Source organism: Neodiprion pinetum, chromosome 7 (assembly GCF_021155775.2).
Source record: "Neodiprion pinetum isolate iyNeoPine1 chromosome 7, iyNeoPine1.2, whole genome shotgun sequence".
Classification (NCBI taxonomy): Eukaryota; Metazoa; Arthropoda; class Insecta; order Hymenoptera; family Diprionidae; genus Neodiprion; species Neodiprion pinetum.
The window spans coordinates 1,849,410-1,876,141 of NC_060238.1; the positions used below are offsets into that span (position 1 = coordinate 1,849,410).

Here is a 26,732-nt window from a genome sequence, read left to right on the forward strand (position 1 = left end):
AACAATAAATCAGGAGTGATAAATTATTTCATTCTACAATCATACTCTTATATACAACGGTCATACTCAATCAATCCAAAAAAATAATCATCTTATTATACAAATGTACTTGTATGTATAAAGACAAGCTTAATTCAGTATCTTAGGTTTGTAGTCTTAATTATTTATTTATCGGAACGATCATGACACAAGTGTACAAAATGTTCATTGTAAGCACTATACAAGGTCTAATCACTTGCTATCACAGACGCATTCTACTATTTTATTCGTAATGATAATGACAACAATAAATCAGGAGTGATAAATTATTTTATTTTACAATCATACTCTTATATACAACGGTAATACTCAATCAATCCAAAAAAATAATCATCTTATTATACAAATGTACTTGTATGTATAAAGACAAGCCTAATTCAGTATCTTAGGTTTGTAGTCTCAATTATTTATTTATCGAAACGATCATGACACCAGTGTAAAAAATGTTCATTGTAAGCACTATACAAGGTCTAATCACTTGCTATCACAGACGCATTTCCCCGTTTCATTCGTAATTCTAATAACAAAAATTAATCAGGAGTGATAAATTTCGAAGTGATCAAATCGCTGAAACCCTCAACTCGATGGAAAAATTGCCAATTCCAAATGATTCTTGGCTTTCAACAAAATAAAAGAATGAAGAACAACTCACCTTTTATACCTTTTACATGATACATGTAAACAGACAACATTCGCATATACATTACATACGCACCATATACATTTAATATATCAAATCATTGCATCAAATCTCGGCAGCGTCGTAAACAGTCGCGTTATTACGGAACGTCTGGGAATAATCAATTCGTAATCAAGAAAATGGGAGTAGAATTTAAGTAAGGAATCGAGGCAGAGAGGAGGAAATATTTTCTATTGCAGCTCTGCTCTTCTCTGATCCGTTCCTCGCCGGACTTAGCGAAAAGCGATGCCGAGACGTCGCAGCAAATACTTGAAGCAAAGTCCAACGATCCCTGTAATATAACGAGAAGAATATAAGATGATTATTATGAAGAATTCGATGGACACGTTAAAGAATTTCATTAAGTAAATATTTTATAATATCAAATAAATTGAACTCCTACTTACGTCTTGTTTGTTCGAATAAACTTTCGCTTCATCGGTTTCGCCTGATTCGCAGAGCCAGCAGTAAAATCGGAAAACTGCACTCTGCAGAGAAATATTTCGGGTGGGTAGCTCGTCTCTTTTTCAACCCCCGAAACCAGTCCTCGTCCCCACCTTTGCTCGTCTGTATTTCCGGTCCGTTTCAGAATAGTTCGACTTCTGGCTAACATCCAAACCCTTTTCCTCCAGGTTGGTCGGTTCGCTGCTTCGTTCCTGAGTTTGGGTTGGAATGAGATGGAATAGAATGGAACAGACGCAAAATCCAACGTCACAATGTCCTCTCCATTCTACACAGACACATGTCCAACAAAATTAGTAGTACGTATGGGCAGCCGAACAATTTTTCTCATTTCCGGAAACACATGCGTTTAATACGTCTAAAACAAAGATTTATCTCTTTGTTTCATGCCTGTATTGCTACTTATTGTGCCCGCGACAGGAAACGGAGTAACGAAATGCATTGGAAATAATATTGCAATTTTGTGAATTTTCCGATCTACACAATGGTCAAGTCATTTTTCATCTATCGATAGCAGTTTTTGAGAAAAACGCGAAAACCCTCAAATTGGGGTAAAAAATTACTTGAGGTGCAAGTTCCTAAGTGTCGAAAATCCCTACACCCAAAAATTCAGCCACATCCCGAATATTTTCAATTCATGCCTATTTTGACTGGACTAATAGCTTACACGTATGCGCAAGTACGGTACTCGGGGTTTGGGGAGCGATATGATTTGTCGTTGACTCGTAAATCAGGATTAGACGACGAAATTTCGTACCCACATACCGAGGAACAAACGTACCGGCCTAGCAGCCAGCCTGGTTCACCACTACTGGTAATCTAAGTTGGGGTCCAAGTCCGCGTCTGTGGTTGACTACTGAGAAATTGCACCCCCTCGGTCCCTCGGTTCTCACCGAGAGTACCCAAGTACCTTCGTCTCAACCCGGGAGAAACACCCTCTCGCCCCTCGTCGGCCGATTAGAAACCTCAACTTCCAACCAGCCGTAATAAGCCGCCCCTTATTTCTATTACTTCCCCTAAAGCCAGGAAGGAAGGAAAGAAAGACAGTTCCCGGGTGTTTCAAACGTTTCCAGATGCTCGAACATTTTTGCTCGGCCAATTTGCAATGATTTATCGTTAAGATGACCGAGTGGATTTGCCTCCTTAATTTTTTATTAAAGTTATATAAACCGTTGGGAAGGCGGGGGTTGTTTTCGCTGATTACAACACGTTACTCATTAACGCTGTTAATTCGTTTCACTCTACCTCTAAACGTGGCTATTATAATTATTTTTATTATTCCTATTATTATTATTATTCATATTCACATTATTGTCATAACTGTTACTCTCCTGTAAGCTGTTGTGATAAACGAATATAAACGAGTGCACGGTAATATACATTTACCTACAGTGTATGAAACGTACACCTGTAACGTATAGTATAAATAAAGGTGACAGTTTTCGAGCTTACGAGCTTCCGCCTTTCTCTCTGCAGATTAATACGCTCCGCGCATATACGATTAAGTCGGACGTTGATTTAAAAAGTAAATTAGCTTCATTAATAAGCCAGTTTTAACCCAATTATGAAGTATAAGTTGTGAACGTGACACAACAACAGCAATAATGATCCGGCTTTACTTACTAACACAAATCCGAAAAAATAAATATGAAGTTTTTATCTTATCGAATGAACGACATTTTTTCGTGCGTATGAAATTCGCGGAAGGTAAAAAATGGGAAAAAAAAACATTCCAAAAATAATAACAACGATGTAGTATAGTATTAACGAGGATGCGAAGATAAACTCACTTTGTTTATCTTTTCGGAATTCGTGTTCGCCGCGATGCGAAATATTGCGTATGGAGAAAGTAAAATAGGGAATAAATAAAAATCAAAAATAGAAGATTAACCGAGGAATATGAGCGGGTGGGGGTGAAAATACAAATGTTGGAAAGAGGGATTCGCGTGCGGACTGATATCGTCACGGGACGTTAGCACGGGAATTTCGCGAGTCGGGAGCGGCGGGGGTGGAGGGTGGATTCGGTGCGAAATCCGGGAGGCGTGCGACGGGGTTTAAAAATATGATTTTAATACCGGTGCTCCGGGGTCGCCGTATATCACGCTTTTGTCCTCCCTATACCTAGACCCTATTGTCTCTGGCTATGCAGGACGGTGTGATGTATGTACATGTATACACACGTGTCTCTCCCGATATACACACACATTTGTGTGTAATTCTCTGGCGCAGACCGAGAGCCGTTTGCCCCTTTTCGCGAACCGCGGCCAAAAACGTTCGTTGGTTGTACGTACAGTACGTACAATAGTGTAATGATAAATTAGGCGAAAGTGTACGTCGTGATAATTGAAAATTACATACGTATATCATATCGTGCAGGTAGTATTAATAACGCCCGAATTATATTCGATTTTTTTCAACCCTTTGGAGAGTAAAAATAAAGGGGGATAAAGTTTGACGGAAAGGGGGGCAAAAAAAAAACCAAAATAACTGGGCGTATATCATTTGGGAAATAATTGTGAATGTGAGAAATTTTCGTTCAATTTATCAACGTATTCTTCACCAATCCACAATATTCTTCACCGAATTTGTAAAAAAAAGTACAGGGTTAAGCGAAGCAGAAAAATGGTTATCGGGTTTTGGACTTTTGACAAGTTCACCGTTTCGTAAATTTTTGATTTTATAATGTATCGTTTTACATTATTTTCGTTGACGGTAAACTGCGACCTTTCTATTCTTTGATATTTGCAAAATTCCAAGCACATTTGCAATTTGAAGAGAAGAAAAAAATTAAAATTTATAAACAAGTTGTGGAATAGTTAAAACTACGCTCAAAGATGACACGAAATTTCTGACATTGCTTACAAAACTCAACGAATCGAGTGAATTTCCATTTCATACGTAAGAATTAACGATTAAATGAGTAAAGGCGGGTGTTGAACGTTTATTGAAAATTTGCAACGACTCGTAGAATTTTCGCTTTTTCTCTCTCTCTTTTCCTGGCAATGTAGGTACTATACGTATTAATTCTAACGACAAATTATTATCGCATGATATATAGTCAGGTATGTTTGTATATCGTTTTATGCAAAGATATTTTATTAGACTTCATGAACAGGTGACACGGGCTCGAATTATTGGATATTATTATTGTGATCGTTATCATCGTTATTGCCATTGACATTATCATTATCATTATTATCGAAACGGTTATGCGATTCATAATTTTGTTATCGATGGCGTTCGATATTATATCTATATAAAATACGATTCCCCAATTCGAGCCTGCAGTATTATACATATCTACAGGCAATAAATTGGAGGGCTCTCTGCGGGTGCAGGTTAAATAAAGAGAAATTCAGAAAAGGGGGAGTAAAAGCGAGAGAGAAAATAATTCGTACGATTTACCGCTTGTCATTTATCTATATATATATATATATATATATAGATTAAAAATACTGAAGCATATTTTATTCAACCCGTAACAAAGGATACAACACCGATACAATTTTCAGATTTTTAATCGAATTTTTGTTTAACAAGAAAATTCAGCCAATTGGCAATTATTTTTTTTCTGCCGCTTGTGAAAATTTTACTTGCGAATTCATTTTTCATCGATCTCGCGAATTTACGCACAAATTGTGGGAATTGATAATATTAATATTGTTATACGCATGGTTTGACAGGCGGGTAAACGTTTAGCAGAAAATTCAATTATCTGATTTGTTATTGTATTTAAGGCACATGTACTCAGGGAGATTGAAGAGAGTGCAACCACTCAGTTCTGAACTTCAATTGAGGTGGTCCACCGCCCCCTCCTCCTCCTCCCCCCCCTCATCTTCTGCAACCTGAAACGTCGTCCAAGAGCCTCGCCTCGACTCGCTTTCCGTAAACCAGTTTCCTTAGGAAATCCTCGAGGCATCCGTTTTGCGGACGTTCCATGGCCGGAAGCAGAAGCGACCGCTTCGCGGAATTAAAGGACCCGAGAGAGAGAGAGAGAGAGAGAGAGGGAAGCGGATTTGACGATTGATTAATGGCAATTACGTCGTTAATATCAATTGGAACTGGATGTAGGGAGAGTTGAGAATTTAAATGAAGAGGGTAGAACAGTTCATTAGCGGAAGTAGCGCCGAACGAATACTGTAATTTTGCAAATTTGTGCGAATTAGAATTGAGTCGAAGACTGATTTTGGAATTTCATTAATAATTAAGGCGTGCGATTATCAGCGACTTCAATTACCGGGTAGGGGGTAAAAAACTAGAATTACTGATTCGCACCAGGACCAGAATAACAAATTTTCATAAACGTGAAAATTTCATTCGTATAGAATTAAAAAATGTGGATAATTCAATAAGGCAAAATTGAAAACGTAGTAAGTCGAAATAGAGAAAAGCGAAGCAAAATCGAGAATCTGTATACGATTCTACAATGCCTCTTCAATCTTTTACTTCTCCATACTTCGATCATCAACATTTTTAACTTCTACATATGAAATTTTAAATTACCGGGAGGCATCGATTCCGTTGATTTTTCTATACTCTTTCACGCCCATCCCAATCATAAAAATTTTTGCTATTTTTCGAATTCGATTCGGATTTATATCCCGACGAAGGAAACAAGGAGATGCGAGAAAGAGGCTTTTCCGCGATTTAGAATATTCGTAATCCACCGTAAGCAAAGAACTGTAAGGTGAGAATAATAAGTTTAGTTGTAAAATATGGAGAAAGATGCAGCGATATCCGCGGTCTGCGTCCATTATACACGTAAATACACGATCTGCATAATGCATGCATCACGTATAACACAGACACGCGGCCTGCACGCGTTTTCCGAAGCAACGACGCGGCAGCGGAGGAAAGAGGGACGCGTTTAACCGATGATCAAAGGGAGCGAAGCGCCGGTCCGTACAGCCGACACCTAACAACCCCGTATTTCACCACCAATACGTACGTGTCGCATATGCAACGTGCGTTTTACAACCCACCGTTGCATACGGCAGCTTTAGTTGAACAAACATTTCGGTCGACACTGTGCTTTGTGTATAAATAAGGCGCGGAAACGCCTTCAAGTACAGCTTTAGTTGTAGATAAAATTTCCAATTTTTCTCAAATAATTATTCAACAATCGTGGGATGAAAATAATTTCTGTTGTTAACAGAATGCTAATCGGTATAGACTATGTGAATGACTTTTTTTTTTTTAACGACTCCTATTTCGTAAATCGTCAATATTCCTGGGTAAAAGTGTGTTGTAACTGTCGATAAGAAGAAGAAAAAATGTAAGAAAGAAAAACCTCCATCCCTCAAAATTTACCGCGACCCTTAAGATTTCGGGGTGAAGCAATTTCACGGATCGTAATATATGAAAATAAAAATCGTGATAAAAGTTGTAGTAATAGTGAAAACGATGATAATCAGGTCCATTGCAAAGGCCGTATAGATATATATATATATATACGTATGAGGCTTTCGAGGTGAAATTGTGAGTTGCTATAAAGAGCTGTAAGAATGACCGTTTATTCGCTATGATTTCCAATCTACAGACCTGATCTTACCCCGGAGCGCTGAAGAGGGTGAAGAAAATTGGGGAATGGAAAACGAAAAGGAAAAAACCTGTGTAAGGGAATTAAGGAAGCGAATGGATCTTGCCAGAGGAGAGGATTTATTCCCGTCATTTTATTATTATTATTATTATTATTATTATTATTATTATTATTATTATACCCGCTCTAGGGTACACGTGAAGTAGAAATAAGAATTGGCGTTTTTTTTTTAATAATGGATTTCATGATTGCTGCGGAAAAATTCAAAAACGTTGTTTGATGCAAAAAAAAAACAAATCAAACTACATTAAAATAATTCATACAGAGCGCCTAGTGTATAATTGTTTGTATTGAAAAATAGGGGCGTAAGGCAGAGAAATTCAAATCATCTATACGTGATACGAGTTAAAGACATTTGTCAAGTTACTTATGTACAAAACTCACCTGCCTTTACACCGATGGCTAGGGGATGAAAAATCGTGACGTATGGAAAGAGGACCCCTCATGATAAGGGAGCTGGGTTAACTGGCTATTTTCAGAGTGGTCAAACGGCGGTTATTCGCGTTATTCGGTTCGGGTTTCCTGCCAGTTTCATACGAAACAGCATGAGGGGCGAGAGAGAAAAGGAAAGTCACTCACTCACACATCCCTTCTTCTTACACTTAAAGTTATTAGATAGATAAGAATAAGATTTTAGCTGCTCCACTCCCAGCAAACGCGCCATTGATCCTCGCATTATGACCCGACTCTGTTATTACTATTTTTACTGATATTATTATTATTATTATTATCGTCCATCCTCCAGACACACGTGCGGTTATTTCTGCTGCGGTAATTTAAATTACTCATATCGAATTGATGAGGCAAATGTGGGGAAAATAAAGGGCCGAATAAAGATTATATTAAAAATCTGTTGACCAAAAGGGAATTTTAATATTCTTATTTCACAAATTCGCGATTCAATGACTCGCGAATATGGAAATAGACGTGTGTTTGGACATGAGCTTCGTCGTTGAACTTTCTGGGAGGTAAAAAATGAACCGAGGGTGCAGACGATCCGAAAGTTTGATGACTGACTTGGATGACCCGTGGAAAAATAACCGATCCAAAAACAATCCATGACAAAGAATTAGCAAAATATTAAATTGCAATAAATTAAACGATGTTGCAAATAAGATATTTTTGTCATGCATGGGTTACATTTCTTTGGGTTATTATTTCTGGGTTGTTTTGGTTAGTGGCTCAAATCATTGTAATTTCGAGTGTTCCAATATCGCGGTCAAGGGGTTACATGGGTTTGGAAATATTGAGCAAATTGGAGTAAAATTCTAGGAGAGAGAGCCTTTGGAAATTCCTCTCATTAGGTTCGACCGTATATCGTTCTTTTCTCAAAACTGTATTTTTCAAGTCGGTGAACACGATTTCTCCGAAACTAATCCACCGATCTTATTGAGATTTTGCAATCTTCTTCTAGTTGGGATTAACTAGTACTTCGACGAAGGTTAGTTTTTTTATAATCGAACACAATTTATTTTACAGGAAAAATCGTACTTGTTTCCATACAACTCTGCCAATAATTCAAAATTAAATTTTTTTAAAATCCCTCGTTCAAACGCAACCTATACTCCCCTACCAAAAAAGAAAATATTTGGTTTCGTTGACGTCAGATAAAGTTAGCAAGGTAGAAAAATACTTGGTCTGCTAAAACCAAAATTTTTTTGACGATCGTTTTACGAAACATCGTTCAAATATTGTTCTTTCATACGCCTAAAGTTTGAATCAAGTAATTCTTGTATCATACTTGAATAAAAATTTGTGAAAATTTGCTTTTTTGCAACCTTCGAAACCCATGTAACCCCTTTAACAGCCCCCGCAACCTTGAAACGAGAATTCGGGGAATTGACGCGTGTGTGCAAAGCTCGCGAGTTACCGATGCATATACCGTATGTGTGTGTGTGTGTGTGTGTGTACATATGTACGTACGTGCATGTGCCTTGTACATACGTGTACACACGGCCAGGCTTTCGCGAATTGGGGGTTCAGGAGTCGCTAGGGAAGGGATGGCGAAATGCGTTGGGCCGTGAACTCGCCGATAACACTGAGTTATGGCCGAAGCCTCGCCCCGATTCTCCGCTTCTTCGCATGCATGTATAACACGCGTGTGTACATCGTGCGTATATTTTTGCAAGACACGCAAGGAGGGAGAAAAGGAAAAATCGGATAATCGCAACGTGATGAAAAAAAAAAAAAATAGAAAGTAGTAACAAGCGGCGTTAGATTGGCCACGAGGCAGCCCTCGAACTTCGAAAAGAATGATACCCGGCAAGAATTTATCCAATGAAAGCTGCTGATGACGAAAGTGACGATGGTATAAATATTATCCTTTTTCCTGTTGTTTTTACAACCAGTTGTTGTAAAGGAAATCACCCGAGTTATAATATAATAAAAATAATAGGGGGAAAGGGATGTGGGCGCGTTATAGGCGCTGTTATATACCCCAATATACGCTAACCGCGAATCGAGTATAATGTAGAGATGTTTATAAGGGGCAGGTATGAGGGTTTAAGGGGGGAAAATGGCCGTATACGCTTATACTTATACGTCCGGAAATTCGGCCTTTAAGAAACCGTTTCGACGGGCGATATTCTTATTTTCACTTTGCCCCATGGAGCTGTTTCGAAATTCGTACCAAGTAAACCCAGGAGTACCCATAAGTCGGAAATTCTTGGCGAACTTTCCCCCTCGCCTGTTTGGCTTCGACGTCAATGTATTTCAAGTCTTATCAATCAAAAAAAAACCCGGGGAATGAGCTGTTTTTACAAGCACGAACCCGCAACGTCGTGCCTAAGAATTTGCAAATTCGCATTTTATAATTTTACGAATATGAATACGGATCTTGGAAATTTTGCGAACTAGCAGGGTGAATGAAATTCTTGCAAATTTTTAACAAATCAACGAGTTTTCAGTACAGTGCATCTCAGCGTTTTCTTAAAAATTGGAAATACAGGCAAAAACCGATTGTGAGTAAGAATAATCACGTCCGTCGATTAATCGAATTTCAAAAATAATCGATTACTTTCGTTCATTCTTAGGAGTGGACTATTCAGGGGTTGTTAGGTTTCCCCGCGTTCCCCGTAAAAATACCACCTTAGGATCTTACAATCAGCCGATATACCGAACATCCGGCAAAATCAACACACGTACAAGTCGATTTTCCGGGCTCTGCTGATGAAAGCGAGAAAAAGAAAAAGAGAGCCTCGCCTCGACGGGCGAAAACCTCGGCGTCAGCATCCGCGAAACTAGGGGATGGGGTGTCGATAACCCCGTGTTGCAGGGTATCAATTCGCGTCGCCGGGCAGGGCGGGAATTTCGATCAGGGTTTCGGGCAGCAGCCGCACGCTTTACGCTTTACACCTGTAACCCCGGTCGCTTCATCCCCGAACGGAGTGCATTGACACCCCTGGCCGACTGATGAATCGACTATCCGATTAAGTTCGCGCTCGATTTCACCCGCGAATCCAGCACCGGCCGGTGATCAATCGGTGATTAAGATGGTGCAGGTCGTGTTCCTGATCCACGACATGTTCCACGAAGGCGTTGAGATCAAATCGTCGATCGGAAGTTTTTATTTTTATATAAATTACGATATGACGGGAATGATAATTAATAGCGATAACGAGGCGGGAATAAAAATAGGGTAAACACTCTTTCTTCAACTCCCGGTATTTCCAATCTCATTTTTCCCCCCTATCTGTGTTTTTTTTTTTTTTTTTCTCGCCCCTCCCTCTCTTTTTCCCCATCGCGAACTCGTGTCCTCGCATTTTACCCACGGTATTATTTTCCTTCGGTTGTTATACCTCTTTGTATACCTAACGGTTATAAATTATTGGGTGATAGGGGTACATGAATTTCATTGGAAACGGGACCGAGGTGAGTTACGAAAGTTTAACATCCCTTAATTTCCAACTTTCCGAATCGCTGTATCTTTTATCCCGTCGCCGTAAATATTTTCAACAGGGTACTTCATACCCCGCCAATCTTCTCATTTTTCATTCCTGATATTCGCGAATCTACGATCTGCAAATTATTGTTATTTTTATTTTTTTTTCTCCTTAAAGGGAGGGTGTACAGATTGGACGGTCTAAAATCATACCTATCTTTTTTCTTTTTTAAAGAAAACTAAAACGCTCGAAGCTATTCGAGTTTGACGGCTTTATTGTTTATAGTTTCAAGAACAATTTGGAATTTTTTCATTTGAAATTAATAAAAAAACAAAAAAAAAAAAAAAAAATGGTGGAATTAGCAATTATTTAACCCCTTTGAAAACCCTACATTTTCTACATTTCTTTACCGCGATAGGACGTGATATAAGAGCGTAAAAAAGAATAATAATAATAATAATAATAATAAAACCCAGTAAAAATGGTTAATAAATCGCGAGAAGGTTGGTAACGCTTTCCAAGTCTGAGATAAGTAAGCAAGCAAGTGAGTGAGTATAAGATAGAGATACCTAGGGTATAAACCGTCGATGAGGATGGGATATGAAGAAGGAGAAGGAGAGAAGAAGTAGAAGGTGAATCGATATCGAATATAGTCGTACAGTTATGCCACCCGCATAGTTCTATAGCTACATGATAATAGTTTACGGGGATCGGAGCCTTATATTGGAAAGCCCGCGGGGTGAATTCGCGTATTCCGTAGACGTTTAAGATTGTCCGGAGGGTTGGCTTTTCTCCGGGGTGTGTTCGCCTTGCCGCGGTGATAAAATTTCCCATATATTAATGACCATAAAAAGTCTCTCAGTATATTGTAGAATAAAGGGGGGAAAAAAAAAGAAAGAAAAGAAAGATCGGTTACACTGTAAATTATTCGTTACACATAGATAAACACCTTATACGTTGGCTGTGTAAATATATGCACGTTGTAATACGTGTGTTTGCGAATGTTTCCCTGAAAGGAAGAATAAAACGAAATAACGAGAAGAGCCAGGATAATTTATAACCGAGGGGATGGGGGAAAGGAAAAACAGAAGAACGGCAGGGGGGTGGGGGGTGATAAAATCCCAGTTTTGTAAGGCGAAACAAAAGGAAATTATACATACCGCAAAAAAGGGTTTCAACGTTTTTACACCCACGAGACATCCTCGCTTGTATACCCAGCTTTTGATTATGCGGTTGCAGCGATGATGGGGCAATAATAATCTCATACGATACAAAACAGAAGCTTTGGGAATAATAAAAAGTGAAGAAAGGAGATTTTTTCTTTACCCTCGACATAAAAAATTGGTCCTTGCATGAAAAACATCGGTTACAAATGGATAAGTGGAAAAAGTAGAAAGAAGCGTATTATATAATGTTATGAGATTTTGCGCGGATAAAACATCTGGCAACTTGGCGGGGGGTAAAAATATGGATCCTCGTTAGTCGGGGAACCGCGCGTTGAATAAAATCAATGAGGAGAATGTAAGGCGCGATGACAGAGACGTCGATGAAGGGGACGAAGGGGATGAAGGGAGAGGCAGGAAGCATTGAAGCCGGAAAGGGCTTCTCTGTCTTATCGTAGAATAAATGGATTATAAGTAGCCCGGGTCGTCAAGGAGGCTGAGGTACGTACATAATCATCTTTGCATATTCTCATTTCTCAATAATGTCATCATCATCATCATCATCATCATCATCATCATCATCATCATCATCATCATCATTATCATCACCGTTCTCCCCATTCTATCAAAATATATCCCACTAAATATGATAATGCCGCACCGCGGTGGGAAAAAAAAACACACACACACACACACGCACACGCGCAAAGAGACGAAAATCAGGGTACTTTTTTCATCCCTCGTCCTATTGTCTCTTCCTATTCCTTTTATTATCCCTTCTTCTTGCCTCGGATGTTCTTCGATGCGGAAGTTCAAAGTCGTTCATCGATCCCCTCGGACTTTAGCCTGAAAAATCGTGAACGATGTAACAATTGTCATAGTAATAAGAGAACCAAAAAACTAAAGTAAAAATACGCTCAAGTCTTGACGAAACTTCTTTGCAGTAGTCACAGGGTGTTGTAAAAATAAATGAGTGAAAAAGGGGGATGGAAATGAATGCGTTACATAACACTTGGAAAACAAAGAATATGAAAAACATCGGGACGTTGAAATAACGACAGTTTCGAAAAAAAAAAAAAAAGTAAATAAATAAGGTACGGTAACGCTAAAGTTATGCAAAAATGGCGTAATAAAACATGAAAGAAAGAAGGAAATAAATTCACCTCACGTTCGGTACGACCGCGAGGCTAGTATTAAGTGTGAGGTGATAAATAATTCCCTACCTGTGCATAACATATGCATAAATGTACGGTTTGGTCGCGGCCTCCCTCCCTTTCATTCCGCGCGTATACGCGGTATTAAAAAATAAAAATAAATAATAACAATAATAATAATAATAGTAGTAGTAGTAGTACTCGAAGTAAAATAAAAATCTATGCATCCAGGATAATAATACACGGGGGATGCTGACGCGGTTCCTGAAACTTCATACCGTGGTTAAGGTTTCGGATATAATGTAAAATGCATTGAAAGAAAAATTTTTATTCGCCAAAGGTTTGTCATGTGTGTTTTGATTTTAGATTTATGATATATTTCGCGCGTATAAAGTGAATTACAAATTCTTCTTTCAGCCGAGGGGCTTACCACTCTCATAATGACTGTCCCAAGTATGACACCATTGCATATGTATTTCACATATTACATAGTTATTACACTGGTATTACATGTATGGCATAGGGATTACAATAGTATTGCATGTATTGCATAAGTATCCCATAAGTATTGCACGTATTCCACAGATAGTGCACAAGTATTACATACGTATTGCATATGTATTACACATAGTATTACATGAATTACATGACCATTGCATGACTATTGCATACTAATTATACAACTATTACAAGACTATTACATGACTATTATATATTTATATAGATACACATTATATTACTGTAAGATGAGTATTTCTCAGTATACCTATTAACAATGGTTTTTGTCTCACTGTCATTAATTGCATCCCTGAAGTCTTGCTTGAATTACATTAAATAGTTTATTGCAACTATTTTTTTATAACCTCTTTTACCCTCTAAATTTCATAATAAAATTTGCAAATCAACCTTTAAATATAGTAAAGAATAATTCAACGCAACCATAATTTATATATTATAATAATATTCTCTGTATATTTATGCTAATAGTACTCTGGAGAGGTTAACGATACATAATTATATATATTTTTTAGCAATTGAGACGATCTTCAATTAACTTTTAAATCACAGCGTACTCTAACAAATCAGAATCACTGAATACATGATGACGTCTTCGGTCAATTTTCGGGTTGCTCAGAATTAGCTTTATTTGATCTCCTGTTACATAACTTGTATCGTCCACATCTGGAAAAACGAATATGGAGCTCGACGAATTCGTCACTTTTCGCATGAATTTGACTTCATAATCTTCCTCGCAATCTCTGTCTCTTGATTGGATACTTTTAACAACGCCGATGTAGTATTTTTTGGTTTTTTTGGTGAGAAATTCGATCAGCACAAAATTTCCGATATTTGCATCTTTACCTGAAAATTCAAAACGTTGTAACCAGACGTGCAATGATTTCAAATGAAATTTTTTCACAGCAGTATTACCTTGGAGTGAAGTTGTAGGAATAATCTCGAGGATTAGTTTCAAAACTAAATCCGAATAAAAAATATGCCCATCAACTATCTGTGGTGTTGGTAAAGTTCGCATATATCCAGAAATGCATTTGTAATCATGTGACCCCACTGGTGCCGGACGGAGACTAGAACTTATTAATCTATACCAGGTACATAGTACGCCAATACTTTCATTATTGACGTCAGCGCTTAATCTGGAGTATTCTCTTTGTGGGTCTGTTTTTCCAGTTAGATAGACGAATCCAAGAACAAGGCCTACTCTGTATTTCGTTTCTGCCTCAGTGTCTTCTCTAAAAAGCATCCATGTCCCTATACTTATTTCCGGATTCTCTTCGACAGTATTTGATCTAGTAGCTGATTCCTAGAAAAACAATAACATTATACGGAGAACCAAGAAGTTGAAAATTAACACTTTTTGTAGTCATCACAACGACAGGATGTGCCAATGATGGAATCTAAAAAATTTATGAGGTTGAAGTTCGTAACGTTAACGTAACGACACATTATTTGAAAAAAAACTATGTTTTTCAACTTCGTAATTGCTTTACAGAGGCTGTAGTTCTGATGTGGGTTGACTTTGCTTGATTCAAGCCACTATTTATTGATTACTGCATTTCTAAAAAATTCTAAAGTTGCAAAATGGCGATTTTCTTCAAATTGTATCGTCTCGTTAACGTTACGAACTTCAACCTCCTAAAAATTTAGAATCTCAACCAATTGCCGCATAAATTATACAACTCTATTCGTTGGGGTTATACATTTACCATAGAATAATGCTGCATTATATTTTTTTTCTAGGTGTAGGTAGGACATTTTCCGCAGTATTTTAATGAGTCTGGGTCATAAGGAAAGATATTCATTACTTATTTAGGAAGAGTTAATATCAAGCTAATAAGTACCTTCTTGGACAAATGCGGCAGTTCGATTTCTCGTACTCTCTGAAGTCTGTCGCTACTTAAACGGTGCTTGGTTTTATTAAGCAGCCAACAAATGGACGATTTTCTAACGACGTATTCGGCTTGCGACGAATCACGCACGACTGCAAATGGACTCGTTTCATTTAGTTGAACTGTTTGGGTGGAGTAATTTTTGAGTTCCAAAGTTCCTGTTACAGACTGCAACGTAATCATATCATGTTCAAGTTCTGCAGATATAGTGTCTTCATTTGCGCTCTCCGTTTCCTCGCTGATTTCTTCGCTGTCAGATTCGTCGTCTGAGTCTAGTTGAATAGACTTTGCAGAAAAAGGCAGTGTACATAAGATATTGTTGAAAAATATACCAAGGTTCCCGAGATCTTCAATAGCTCGACATTTCGCGTCTTCAACGGTTTTCTGTATTTCTTGATTAGAAGGTAGTGGATATGTGTTGACATTGATTACACTTTTTCTCTCCCTAAATCTTGGAAATATAATATTTTCTGACTCTTCGATGATGATTTCATTTTGTACTTGAATTCTATTGAGACGATGAATGATGTCCATCATGCTGCAGTTGACAATAGTCGAGTACGTGGATGACATTGAACGGACTTGTCGGAAAAAGCTTTCACATGGTTGACTACTATATAAAGATGGCAGGAAGAGTTCTGGTTGGTCCGAATCTCTCAGGCGTATGATGACGTCAATAAGCGTATGAGCATTTATTTCAATGCATGTGTAACAGTTGGAAGTTATAAAATTTTTGCCCAAAGTGTAACTGTCATTTGCCGAAATCCATGCACGCCACATCCTTAAACAAAACACAGAATACCAGATGCTAAATATTCTTTCCAACGGCGTTAATTCAGAATCGATGTATGAAACTACGGTGTTATGTAGTATTTTCAAATACTGACATGTTCCTTCGCTGCCAGGTACTGTATCATTGAGTAATTTTCTGACATTTTCTTGACATATTTTTTGAACAGAAGGGAAATTCATTTTATCCTTTGGGTCCAAGTCAGAATAAGTTATCTGGTGTTTGTCTTTAGATTGTGACTGTATCAATAGTTTCAGGTGACTAACAGTCGCTATATTGTTTCCCATCGGCAGAACAATTGAGTTTTTGATGAAGCGATTTCTTAGCTTTGTACCAATGTGTACAGTATCCTGGCAAACAAAGTACTCACTGCAAAATTCACTGTTGAACCATGTCCAATTTTCTTTACCAAAGAGTAAATCAAGATTCGAAATACCTATTTGGCTTTCAATCCTCATCGCTTTTAACAATCTTGGATCACCATCCGAAGAAAATCCTAATACTCTTATTCCGAATTGCTGACATTGTTCGTAAATAAATTGGAATCTGTTAAGCACGTGTTCGGCTGTGAATTTATTGTCGGTTCCAAATATGCACAGACAAAATGACGCCGCATTTTTTTGTAAAGGCTGTGCCATAATTGTGTACGCCAAAGAAGCAATTGGAATATTTTGCATCGTTTCTTCCATTACTTTTGGTGACGTTGCCATGAAAGATTTGCACTTAGGCATTCCATTTTTATCTGTTGGTAATACCAACCCAATTAATTGGTTAGTTTTTGGGTCATATTGCACGGTGCCAGTAATACGCGTCGCATCTTCGCTTACCCATATGACTAGAGGCAGGTCGGCCTTGATTAAGTAATTTTTCAATTCCTGCAATCGAAGCTGCCCTTCAATGATGTCTGGTCCGTTTTCTAACAAATACCGACTGACAGATGAGGGGGATGGTAGAGGCAAGTTCGCGCATAACGTTTCGTACGACAATCTTCCACCAATCATGAAAATATACGATGCAAACTTTTTCACTGTGCAATCGTATCTGTTCCCGCAAGATTCGGCCTGACTTTGTTTGTCAGAAATTCTCATCAATTTTCGTACTAACAAGTTACTTTTACTGTTTTCATTGACTGTTGGACAAGACTTCGTTAATTTTTTCGATGCCGATTGTGCTAATAAATTTTTCACGCAATCCTTTAATTCTGCATTATATTTCAACAGCAATTCCATTTCGTTCAATGTTGGAAAATAATATGGAATCGTTCTCTCTGTAGTAATACTCTTCACTCTTTGTCGGTAGGATTTGTCACTTCTAGTTCTTAGATCTTTTTTAATTTTTTTTTCACAGTCGGAACTTTTTGTATCTATAGTCTTAGTATTTTTGGTATTACTAGTCAATGGGGTTGATAGAATTTTCTCGGAACAAAGAACCCCTTTTACATTATTCCGAGGTTGAATTCCCCCTGTAACTCATCATTTGTACTTTCAACTATCACAGCTTGTGATCTAACATCCGATTCATCATTTGGCTTGTCACGTGCAGATACTTCGAGTTCTTCATCGCTTTCAATTCGATTTTTCGACCGTTTAGTAGGTTTCGCTTCCGTTTCGTCATCACTCTCAATTTCTCTAGTAATATGCCTTTTTCCCCTGCTTTTTTCAATTTTAATAATATCCCTTCTTATTTCAACGGGTGTGACTAATTTCACGTCTTCGATAATTCTTGGTAAATTTTGGCCGAGCTTCTGGTTCTTGTTTGCGATACTGTCGCTCAAACTAGCATTTGTATTCCAGTTATCATTGTCATTGGTGCCTTTATCGAATACATCCGTAATAAGTGGTTGAACCTCGGGTTGAACCTTTTTACAACTAGAAGTAAAAGCTGTAGTGTTAGCGACGACGTTTTTGAGAACATTTGCTGTATTTTTTTCCGCCTGACCCGATTTTGTATCAATTTTATTGCTATTGTTATGCTTGCGAGGAAATAAATTTTCCTTCGAATTTTCCACAGGGTTCAAAGTCAAATGTTTTTCCTTTACGTGCTTCATAAAATTTTGACATACCCAACGAGTTTTCCTCGGTACTGATTTCCCGTATTCGGCTTTATGCGCGGTAATTTTAGTTTTACACAGGCAACACGATATTTTCCCCGAATAGGTAATTTCTTCGTCAACGTCTTCTTTGACAGATACCTCTATATACCGATTTTTAGGGCTTTCTAAATAATCTTTGAAGGTTTCTTCACCATCTGGTTGCTTAGAAAACCAATTTTTAATGAGCATGTATAATTGATCTTCTTCACTCAATAAGTCCTGTGATTTTCGTGACTGTGGATCTGATTTTTTTCCCGATACAGCTTTTAGCGTTTCCTTGGTTTCTTTTTTTGCTTTGATGTTAGTTAATTTTTCATTAATATCCTGTTCGGCCGTAGCAAAATGGTTCAACCCCTTTTCTATAATATACTTCTGAATTTCGAAGAGGCAAAACCTATGTCCTCGTAGTATGCGGAATTGTTCAGGTGTATTACTGTAGATACCGAAGAAGTCTGATTTTGTGTAACCATCTTCGCCTAACAATCCCAGCATGTCAGTTTGGGCAAATTTCTCCATTTCTAGAAAGGCTTCGCTTGAAAGGTTTTTCAGAGCGGCCGCTGAATCGAAACCCAGACAGGTGAGGAGATGCTTCAGGTACAACGGTGGATCAACTCCAAGTTCCTTCCTAATTACGACCCAAAACTTTTGTTCTTTAACATTTCCAGCGATGGTCTTCGCCATACTCTCCTTTTCTGCCTTGCTCGCTGATTCCTCCATGCCTAACTCCAAGCTAGTTTTAGATCAAACATCACAGTTACCTGCTGACATTGTGAATGTCAACTAGAGTGATTGATTCCAAAATATAGTACAATTTGTGACACTTCTGGAATGAACAATGAGTAAGGAACCAGGACAAACTGATAGAGATCTGATTTCTTAGAACTTTCAACGAAATCGTATGTTTTCATGAAGTCAATTGAAAAACGCATAATTATTGAATCTATTTGGAATTTAATTGAAATAATTGATAGTGTGTCACAATTTTTGAGCACTTGTAGATGATTCTGTCCTGCACTATGCGACAGTTAGGATTTTTCTTTTATTTTTCATTTCATAAATTGGTAGGTGGTAAAAAAATTAGGTCATATTCTTTCTTTTCTCTTGGATTGACGCAAACTTAGAAGCAATACAACGGATCGGAAATTACAACAATATCACGTCACCCATGCTAAGGTATATTTACTTATATTTATATAACAAAAACCGCTGAAATTCAATTGCCTGTAACTTTTGTACAGGTCAGCAAGAAATAATTGAATATTTGCCAGATCTAAGCGACAGATTAAATTAAGTACGTACCTTTCCGTCATTCACGTGTTGTAGCCGGCAGACTCACACAATCAAGTCGAGAAATAACGGTCCATAGGTTATACAAACAGTTGCCAATACGAATTTCAAGGTTATGTCACGAATCCGGTAAACACTGTAAAGCGCATGCGCTTGGTACTGCGCGCGCAGGTATTACATGACTATTACATGCTGTATTACACAGGTATTTCATGGTATTTCATGACTATTGCAACCACCATTACATAATATTACACGACTATTACATGGTATTTGCATGATATTGCATGACTATTACAGGGTATTACATAACTATCGCACAGTATTACACGGCGTTACACTACTATTGCATGATATTACACGAATATTTCATGGTATTGTACTGAGATTACATACCATTGCATGGACATTACATTTGCAGCTGTCCCAACTATTACATGAGTGATAAACCCCTCGCTTTCAGCCGTGCGAAAATCAGAAATGCGAGAAATATCGAATTTCCTTTGAAGAAAGTGAAGAAAAAATTGAATTAAAGACGTTAATTCACTTATCGGTTTCAACAAGATGCCGATCAATATTTCTTACGACGAGTTCGAATGAAAGATATTTTCACGAAGGCTTTGTATATATTCGTTTCAAAAATGCAGGATAAAACAAGGGAATAAAGTGAGAAAAAATGTAAGCACGAGCAAAAAAAAAAAATAGCCAAGTCGGATAATCTCTTCGCGTAATGAGTGTCACTTATTACCTCGGTAAGACCGGGCATTGAGGCATTTTTGACGGCGTTTACAACGGCGCAAGAGGTGCGGAAGGGTGAAAAGAAAAAAACGGGATCGCGAATGTAATTGGCGGGAAAGAAGTTGCAATTAATTCGAGAAAGAGAACGAGATCCCCCTCCCCCCCAGCTTCTGACAATGAGTTAAAACACTCGACTCTCTTTACCCTTTTTCCTTTCCCCCTTTTCTTTCATCCATTCCCTCAGTTTTCCCCTCCCAGCTCTTGATGTAAAGGACAAAGAAAAGGGCTTCAGAATGCATCCGAAATCTCTGCTTTCTACGCCGACTGCACCGTCAAAGACGAATGGAACGAAAGTAACAGTAAGAATTAGCCGGGATTAATTTTCAACTCTGCGAATTTGAGAGACCTCAGTCGTTACACTTTGCCCGGAATTCGAAAGAGTTTTTCAAAGTTACAGTTAGAAACAAATAGATCTGGAAAATCCCTGTTTCGAAGCAAGTGTATGATAACTTGGTGAAAAGTATCGGTTCTGAGCGAAAATCACGTATTCCGATATCAACGAATCTTTACGGTTTCGTGATCAAACGTGAGAATGTAAAAAAAAAAATGGAGATTTGTCACAAACATCGCTCACTAGATATAAATCCGAGAGATGAAATATAACGGATGGAGAGTGATTTATAATTCGAATGCATGTAATTTAATATATATTGGGGGAGAGAATTAAAAGTTTAAAAATACGATTACATTTTGGTCCGCGGTAACAGAAGGCCGATGACAAACAGGAGGGAGAAGCGAAGAGCCAGAGCCGAATTTATTACTTATACATTTATGGAGATTGAAATTAATATTACATTCGAGATGGATATCGAAGGATCGAGGAGGATCGAATCGGTTTACCCATCTGCGTGGGAATTGATTAAATTACTTGCATGTGTATGTACGAATATATGGGGCATTCCACGCCAACTCGACCATATCGAATCTGAACACAGTTTGAAAGATTTTCTCAAGCCTACACGAAGCAACAAAAGCCTCAAAACTCGCGCGACTTATTTTTATCTCGTTATTTTAAGAATATAAATTTATCCATTTCAAAGGAAACTGCAATGAAAAAACAACACTCCATTTTTGCGGAAGATAAATTGATTTCTTTTCGAAAAATTTGAATAACTTTAAAGCAGTGTAAAACAAAAAAAAAAAAAAACGTGTCGCGAGATTTTTGCCAAAATGAACTCATCGTCATCGATTTTCCGTTATGGCACGAGATCGCTTTTATCAATACAGAATTTTTGGAGATTGTTCACAAAAACTTTCACGCCTATCGGTTAATTTTGCACAGAACGTCCCGTTTAATTCTATGTTAGGGAAATCGATATCTCGATACCGAGGATGTATGCAAATTTTCAATCGCACAATTGTTTAGGCGACGAAATTACAGGTATTGTTGAACCTGCGGCAAAGCCGCAGTTCATCCTCGCCGCATATCCGATCTAATCCCGACGCTGATAAAATCCTCAACCGGATATCAGCCGTTCAAAAACCATCGCACAACACGCGCGAGTGTTGAAATTTGAAAAGCTGACCGAGCCGCGTCGAGAACCAATCGAGGCGTGTATCAAAAAACAAATCGATGCAGCTCGAATCAAATGATCGTGAATTAAATTAATTTTAAGCCGGAATATCGCTGTTTAATTTACGACACTCGATACGAATAAACGAATAAACTCACCAATTCCTTGCACCTGATTTCCGGTTTCGCTATGTACCTGACCAGTAAACCCCGTCTAGTTTTGAAAAATATAGACAAGAGCGTGAATGAATTTGACGTAGAATGGCAATTCCATAAATATTATACACAAAAAATTGTTACCTTGAAAGATCCGGATTTTCGGCTTCCTGACCGGTCCTGTAGAACCACCTGTACAATTTTTCGATATTGGTATTGTGGCCGCCTCTTTTTACCGGAACTCGAACTTGCGGATGGGGAAAATTCTTCGAGCGATAATTTTCCCAAGACGCCTTCGACTCGCCTGAATCCAACGATTCGTCGAAACGGTGATACCGAGGAAGATGACGATGGGGATGATCGCTGTCGAAATTTTTTGCGTAACTGTACGGGTCGTTGTAAGACGATTTCGGATTGACCGAGTCTTCGTTTTCGCCCTCCTCTTCGATCGCCGCCTCGTTGTCGTTTACGTTGTAAATTCTCGAAACGTAATTCGTTGGTCCCGAAAATTCTTTGCGACCATTTTTTGAACCCGGTATTTTCACCAGGCCCACTTCGGTAGATCTGGTCATGCCGTTGTAGGGCGATAACTCGATGTCGCCGATTTTCAGTATCACCTGCACCTTCTTCGCATCCCGAACCTTGTCGAGAAGAGTATAAAAAATCAACCATCATTTTTACAGGTCAAATTTAAATCCATCGTTATTTCCCAACTCAAATTCAACGAATTTCTATTCACTTATTCCATGAGGGACTTACCGGAATTCCACGATCAGTCGAAGAGGGATGCAAAGTCGTCGTCGTCGTCGTCGTAGTTTGGGAGTGAATTGAAGGTTCGGCCTCTTCGTCGCCGGAATTTCCTGCGATTTTGTCACCGTCTTCCGGTTTCGTGACCGACGGAATATCCGGGTCATTTTCCTCACTTGTGGCGCTGTAAGGAATATCGCTGATTCCTGCGACGTGGCGACTCGAAACGGTCGTCGATTCCAACGATTCGTGAAACCTGTCAGAGATCATTCGATAACCGTCTGGATTGCCGTTGATTTTCTCCGAGAATTGTGATACCGTTGAAAACTCGATCGACGTGCCGGGAAATTGTGACGAATGCGAGATTTTTTCCGTTTCGAAATCATGCTTTGCAAAGCTAGTTTTAATTCCAGATTTATTTTCAACCGCGATTCCAATTTCAACATTATTCTCTGTGGTTGAATTCTCTGTTTCAATATCGTTTCTTAAAGTTGTAATTTTTGTTTCAACATTTACATCGCTTTCATTTTTGATGGTAAATTTTGCATCGGAATTATTCTTCGCAGCTATCGGTGTTTGAATGTTACTTTTTTCAGTTGTGATTATCGTTGAAAAATTATTTCCTGTAGTCACAATTTCCGTTTCGGTATTATTGTAATTGATTTTAATCCCGATTCCGGAATTATTCTCAGCCCTAATTCCAGGTTCCGAGCTACTCATCGTCCCATAAATACTCGATTCGTTATCAATCTCAGTAGTGTTTTCAGGCTCGGAAATTTTCTTCGTTGCGTTTTCAAACTCGGAATTAATCCGAGTCCTATTTTCAAACCCAGAATTATTCTTCGCTGCATGAAATTTCGTTTCAGTACCATTCTCGATTGTAATTCCTGCTTCAAAGATACTCTTCCACGTGGTTTCGGATTGAGAATTAATCCGAGTAGTAATTCCAACTCCGATATTATTCATCGTACCGTAAACTCCACTTTCAATGTTACTCATAGCTGTACTTCCAATTTCTCTGTTATTATTCTCAGCCGTAGTTATTTCCGTCACGAAATTATTCTGCGCGGTAATATTCGTCCGAGTGGATCCTGGTGGCAAAAAAAAAGATAGATGAAACTTTGTAAAACTGTATTAAAAAGTGACAATTATTACCATCGTCAACTACATAACGAACCTTCAAAAACAGTATCCAAATTTTTCAATGTCGTGTTAAAAAGTTGTTGATCGTTTCCTTCCTCCTCGGTGGTCAATATCGATCGGAAGTCACCAGTGGCACCAAAAACCCGCTTTATTTCAGCGGTGACGGAATTAGATTCGGTATATTTTCGATCAATCTCTGACTTCGAGTCATCTTCCCCCGAATCCAAAAGAGTTTTTGACACAGTGTTCGTTTCTTCCGTCGGATGTTCGACGACGGTTATTATCCGCATTGATTCGGTACTAGTCGCGGTCGTCTTCGGCTTGAGATACAAATTCGTTTTTCCTACGTCAAGTTTCGAGGCCGCAACGCCGGTCGTTTCCAAAAGATCGTCAAGCGATTCTGCGTAGTCGTTTTCTTCGTCGTCGTCGTCGTTTATCTCGCTGTGTATGAGAGTGGAGCGATAAAGCCGGTGAGGGAGTCCGTCAGACGTCGAGGAGGTTGACGAGGTGTGAAAGACCCTCTTATCTCCATCTTTTTCCACCCCGTCCTCGAGACTTGAATTTTCTCCGCCACTTCGATCTTCCATCTGCGGCAGAAAAAACCTGTGTTAAAATTGGGCAAAAAAAAAATTTTACACACTGATTTTCAACACAATGTTCGGTAATGAAAAGTAAAATCTGTTTATTTGAGTTTGATTTTTCCACTACTAGAATCAGAAATACGCGAGGCATGGCAATATGGCGCCGCGATTGGCAATCAGCTGATCTTATCGTGTGAATTGCGCGAACACGAAGCAATGAAAAACTTCGCGCAAGCACACAGGCTTCCATTTTATTACATCGAACGGATAGAGAGTGAAATACGGGCTAAAAAACAAGTTTTATAATTAAATGCGGCTCAGTTTGCGCGGTATATTATCTGCCACAAGATGGCGTCTCTCCACGCTTCAGATCCTGGTATAAAACTTACTTTCAGCATGTTTTACTTTTACATTTTACCTCTCTTTCCCGCACACCTACACATATTTATTTCCGTACTATCACACCCGATTCCCGCACACCTAGGGCTATAACCGGATACATAAACTCCAAATAGCCGCGAGAAACGGTAAATAATAAAGAGATCGAGGCAGAGGCGGGAAATAGAAGAATAAAAGAGAGGAAAGAAGGAAAAAAAGCGCGGCAGTTATCGTAACAAGAAACGGGATTTACCGCGTCCGTCTACAAAATCCTCGCCTCTTTCGCATTCTTCGCCACTGTCTTTGTTTTTCGCGCAGGGCGTTGCCGATCACCGGCACCTTGTCCATATCTTATTATCTCAAGATATTTCCTCCCCCTGTCCCATTTTCGATTCTCTCTCTCTCCCTCCTTTGCTACCTCTTCGCTTTCGGAATTTATCGAAATCCCAAACCCTCCGCGATAATTTATTTATTTTTTCTTCCTTTTTTTTTCTTGTCTCTTTTAACCTAGGTCCGCGAAAAATCAAACAATGGACTACGAATGTGTTTAAATTTTTAATCTTAAATGTATAATTCGTTAGGGATAAACTCACGTGACTGTTTTCCGTAATTTTTTTACCACTTCGCAGACGTTTGTAAGCGGTGACCAAGAACTTGTAAACCGTTAGAAAGTTGGATTTCAAAAAATCGTCTTGAGGGCGCTGAAGGAGATCGTGAAGAATTTTCAGTCTCATCCAGTCTGCCTGATCGTCGCCGAATGGCGATAATTCCGAATTTTTATATTCCACCCTCGCGAAATCGTCGCTGGTCAAAGCCGCGGCGTTTATGACCGGAAATCCGGTACCCGATTGCGGATCATCATTTTTTTCCGTAGGGTATTTCTCGAATTTCGCTATTTCACCCAGCGGTAGACACTCTCCCGTGATATTAAACTCTGCTGAAACGATTACGAGCGAAATTTGATACACCTCGCAGCCTACTTTGTTAACTGGTATAAATTATGAGCAGGTATGCGATAATCGGTTAAGCAAATTTTGAATAACGTAGAATGAAATAATTGAAAGACAAAAAAAAAACAGTACGTCTCCAAACCTGGAAAATACTCAAAGGTAGAAGAATACTAAAATACGTACGAATTTAGCAAAAAAAGAAAAAAAAGAAAAGGAGAATTGAGGTATTAAAAAAAAAGTGGTGGCACAAAATAAGCTTGTTTTGCAATTGACTTACTGGTTAAATTCACAGAGTTAAGATCTGCTATGGGAGCAGCCTCAATATTCATTGACCCGAAAAATATTGTCACGGTAATTAAACTTTGCAATAAAGCAAATTGTCGGATAAAAATTTCCCGCCACGGCATATCGAACGATGTATTCGTTGAAAATAAAAATAGACTGATATAATATTAGCCTGCGGATATTCCGAAGATAATTAATTATTCTTATGTTAATCAGTTATCGCACACACGCTAAGAAACCTTTGTTCAAAATTTAAGGATATCGTATAACAAGCAGCGTCTATACTTTCGAAGGAACACAATTCTTTAGTCAAAAAAAAAAATTAAAAAAATAAATTAAAATAAATATAATATTTTTCACCGGTGTAGATTATTCGGCTATTGAGTTAAAAATTTTAAGTATCCGACAAAACAAACAACAAGAAATTTCAACGTGTTGTGTCTCTGCTCTGTGCGAGCTCAGAGTCGTTGAAAAATTATGAAACTTGTTTAAAATTCTACTTCTGCAGGGAGAAGCCGGCTATGCAAAGAGATGAACGCGCGTAAAGCTTCTGAACAATATAATACCACCTGCAGCAGAGTCGAGTGATAGAAATTTGCATCACGAAGCAAAATTGTACACGCATGC

The 26,732-nt window shown here is 38.4% G+C and overlaps 2 protein-coding genes across 4 annotated transcripts; both read right to left on the minus strand.

The window, feature by feature from the left end:
• On the minus strand, nt 1–26,275 carry LOC124222893 (bromodomain-containing protein DDB_G0270170-like). Of its 2 annotated transcripts, XR_006884145.2 has the most exons (9): nt 26,098–26,275; nt 25,464–25,807; nt 23,946–24,498; nt 22,781–23,859; nt 22,166–22,662; nt 22,025–22,079; nt 12,552–12,669; nt 1,126–1,448; nt 1–1,010 (listed from the first exon to the last, which is right to left on the minus strand). XR_006884145.2 is itself a non-coding variant. In XM_046634369.2 (7 exons), exons 1-7 carry the CDS (start codon nt 26,225–26,227, stop codon nt 12,646–12,648), a joined length of 2,682 nt encoding a protein of 893 aa, XP_046490325.1. In that variant the 5' UTR covers nt 26,228–26,275; the 3' UTR covers nt 11,617–12,645. The 2 variants fall into 2 exon arrangements, 1 of the variants encoding a protein (XP_046490325.1); XM_046634369.2 differs by lacking the exons at nt 1–1,010; nt 1,126–1,448 and having other exon boundaries at nt 11,617–12,669.
• Nucleotides 13,419–17,405, minus strand: LOC124222892 (uncharacterized). 2 transcript variants are annotated; one of them, XM_046634367.1, is made up of 4 exons: nt 16,612–16,735; nt 15,338–16,166; nt 14,409–14,799; nt 13,419–14,339 (listed from the first exon to the last, which is right to left on the minus strand). In XM_046634367.1, the coding sequence occupies exons 2-4, from the start codon at nt 16,163–16,165 to the stop codon at nt 14,035–14,037; spliced, it is 1,524 nt and encodes a 507-aa protein (XP_046490323.1). In that variant the 5' UTR covers nt 16,166; nt 16,612–16,735; the 3' UTR covers nt 13,419–14,034. The 2 variants fall into 2 exon arrangements, with proteins under 2 accessions (XP_046490323.1, XP_046490322.1); XM_046634366.2 differs by having other exon boundaries at nt 15,338–17,405.
• Nucleotides 26,276–26,732: the final 457 nt, after the last annotated feature.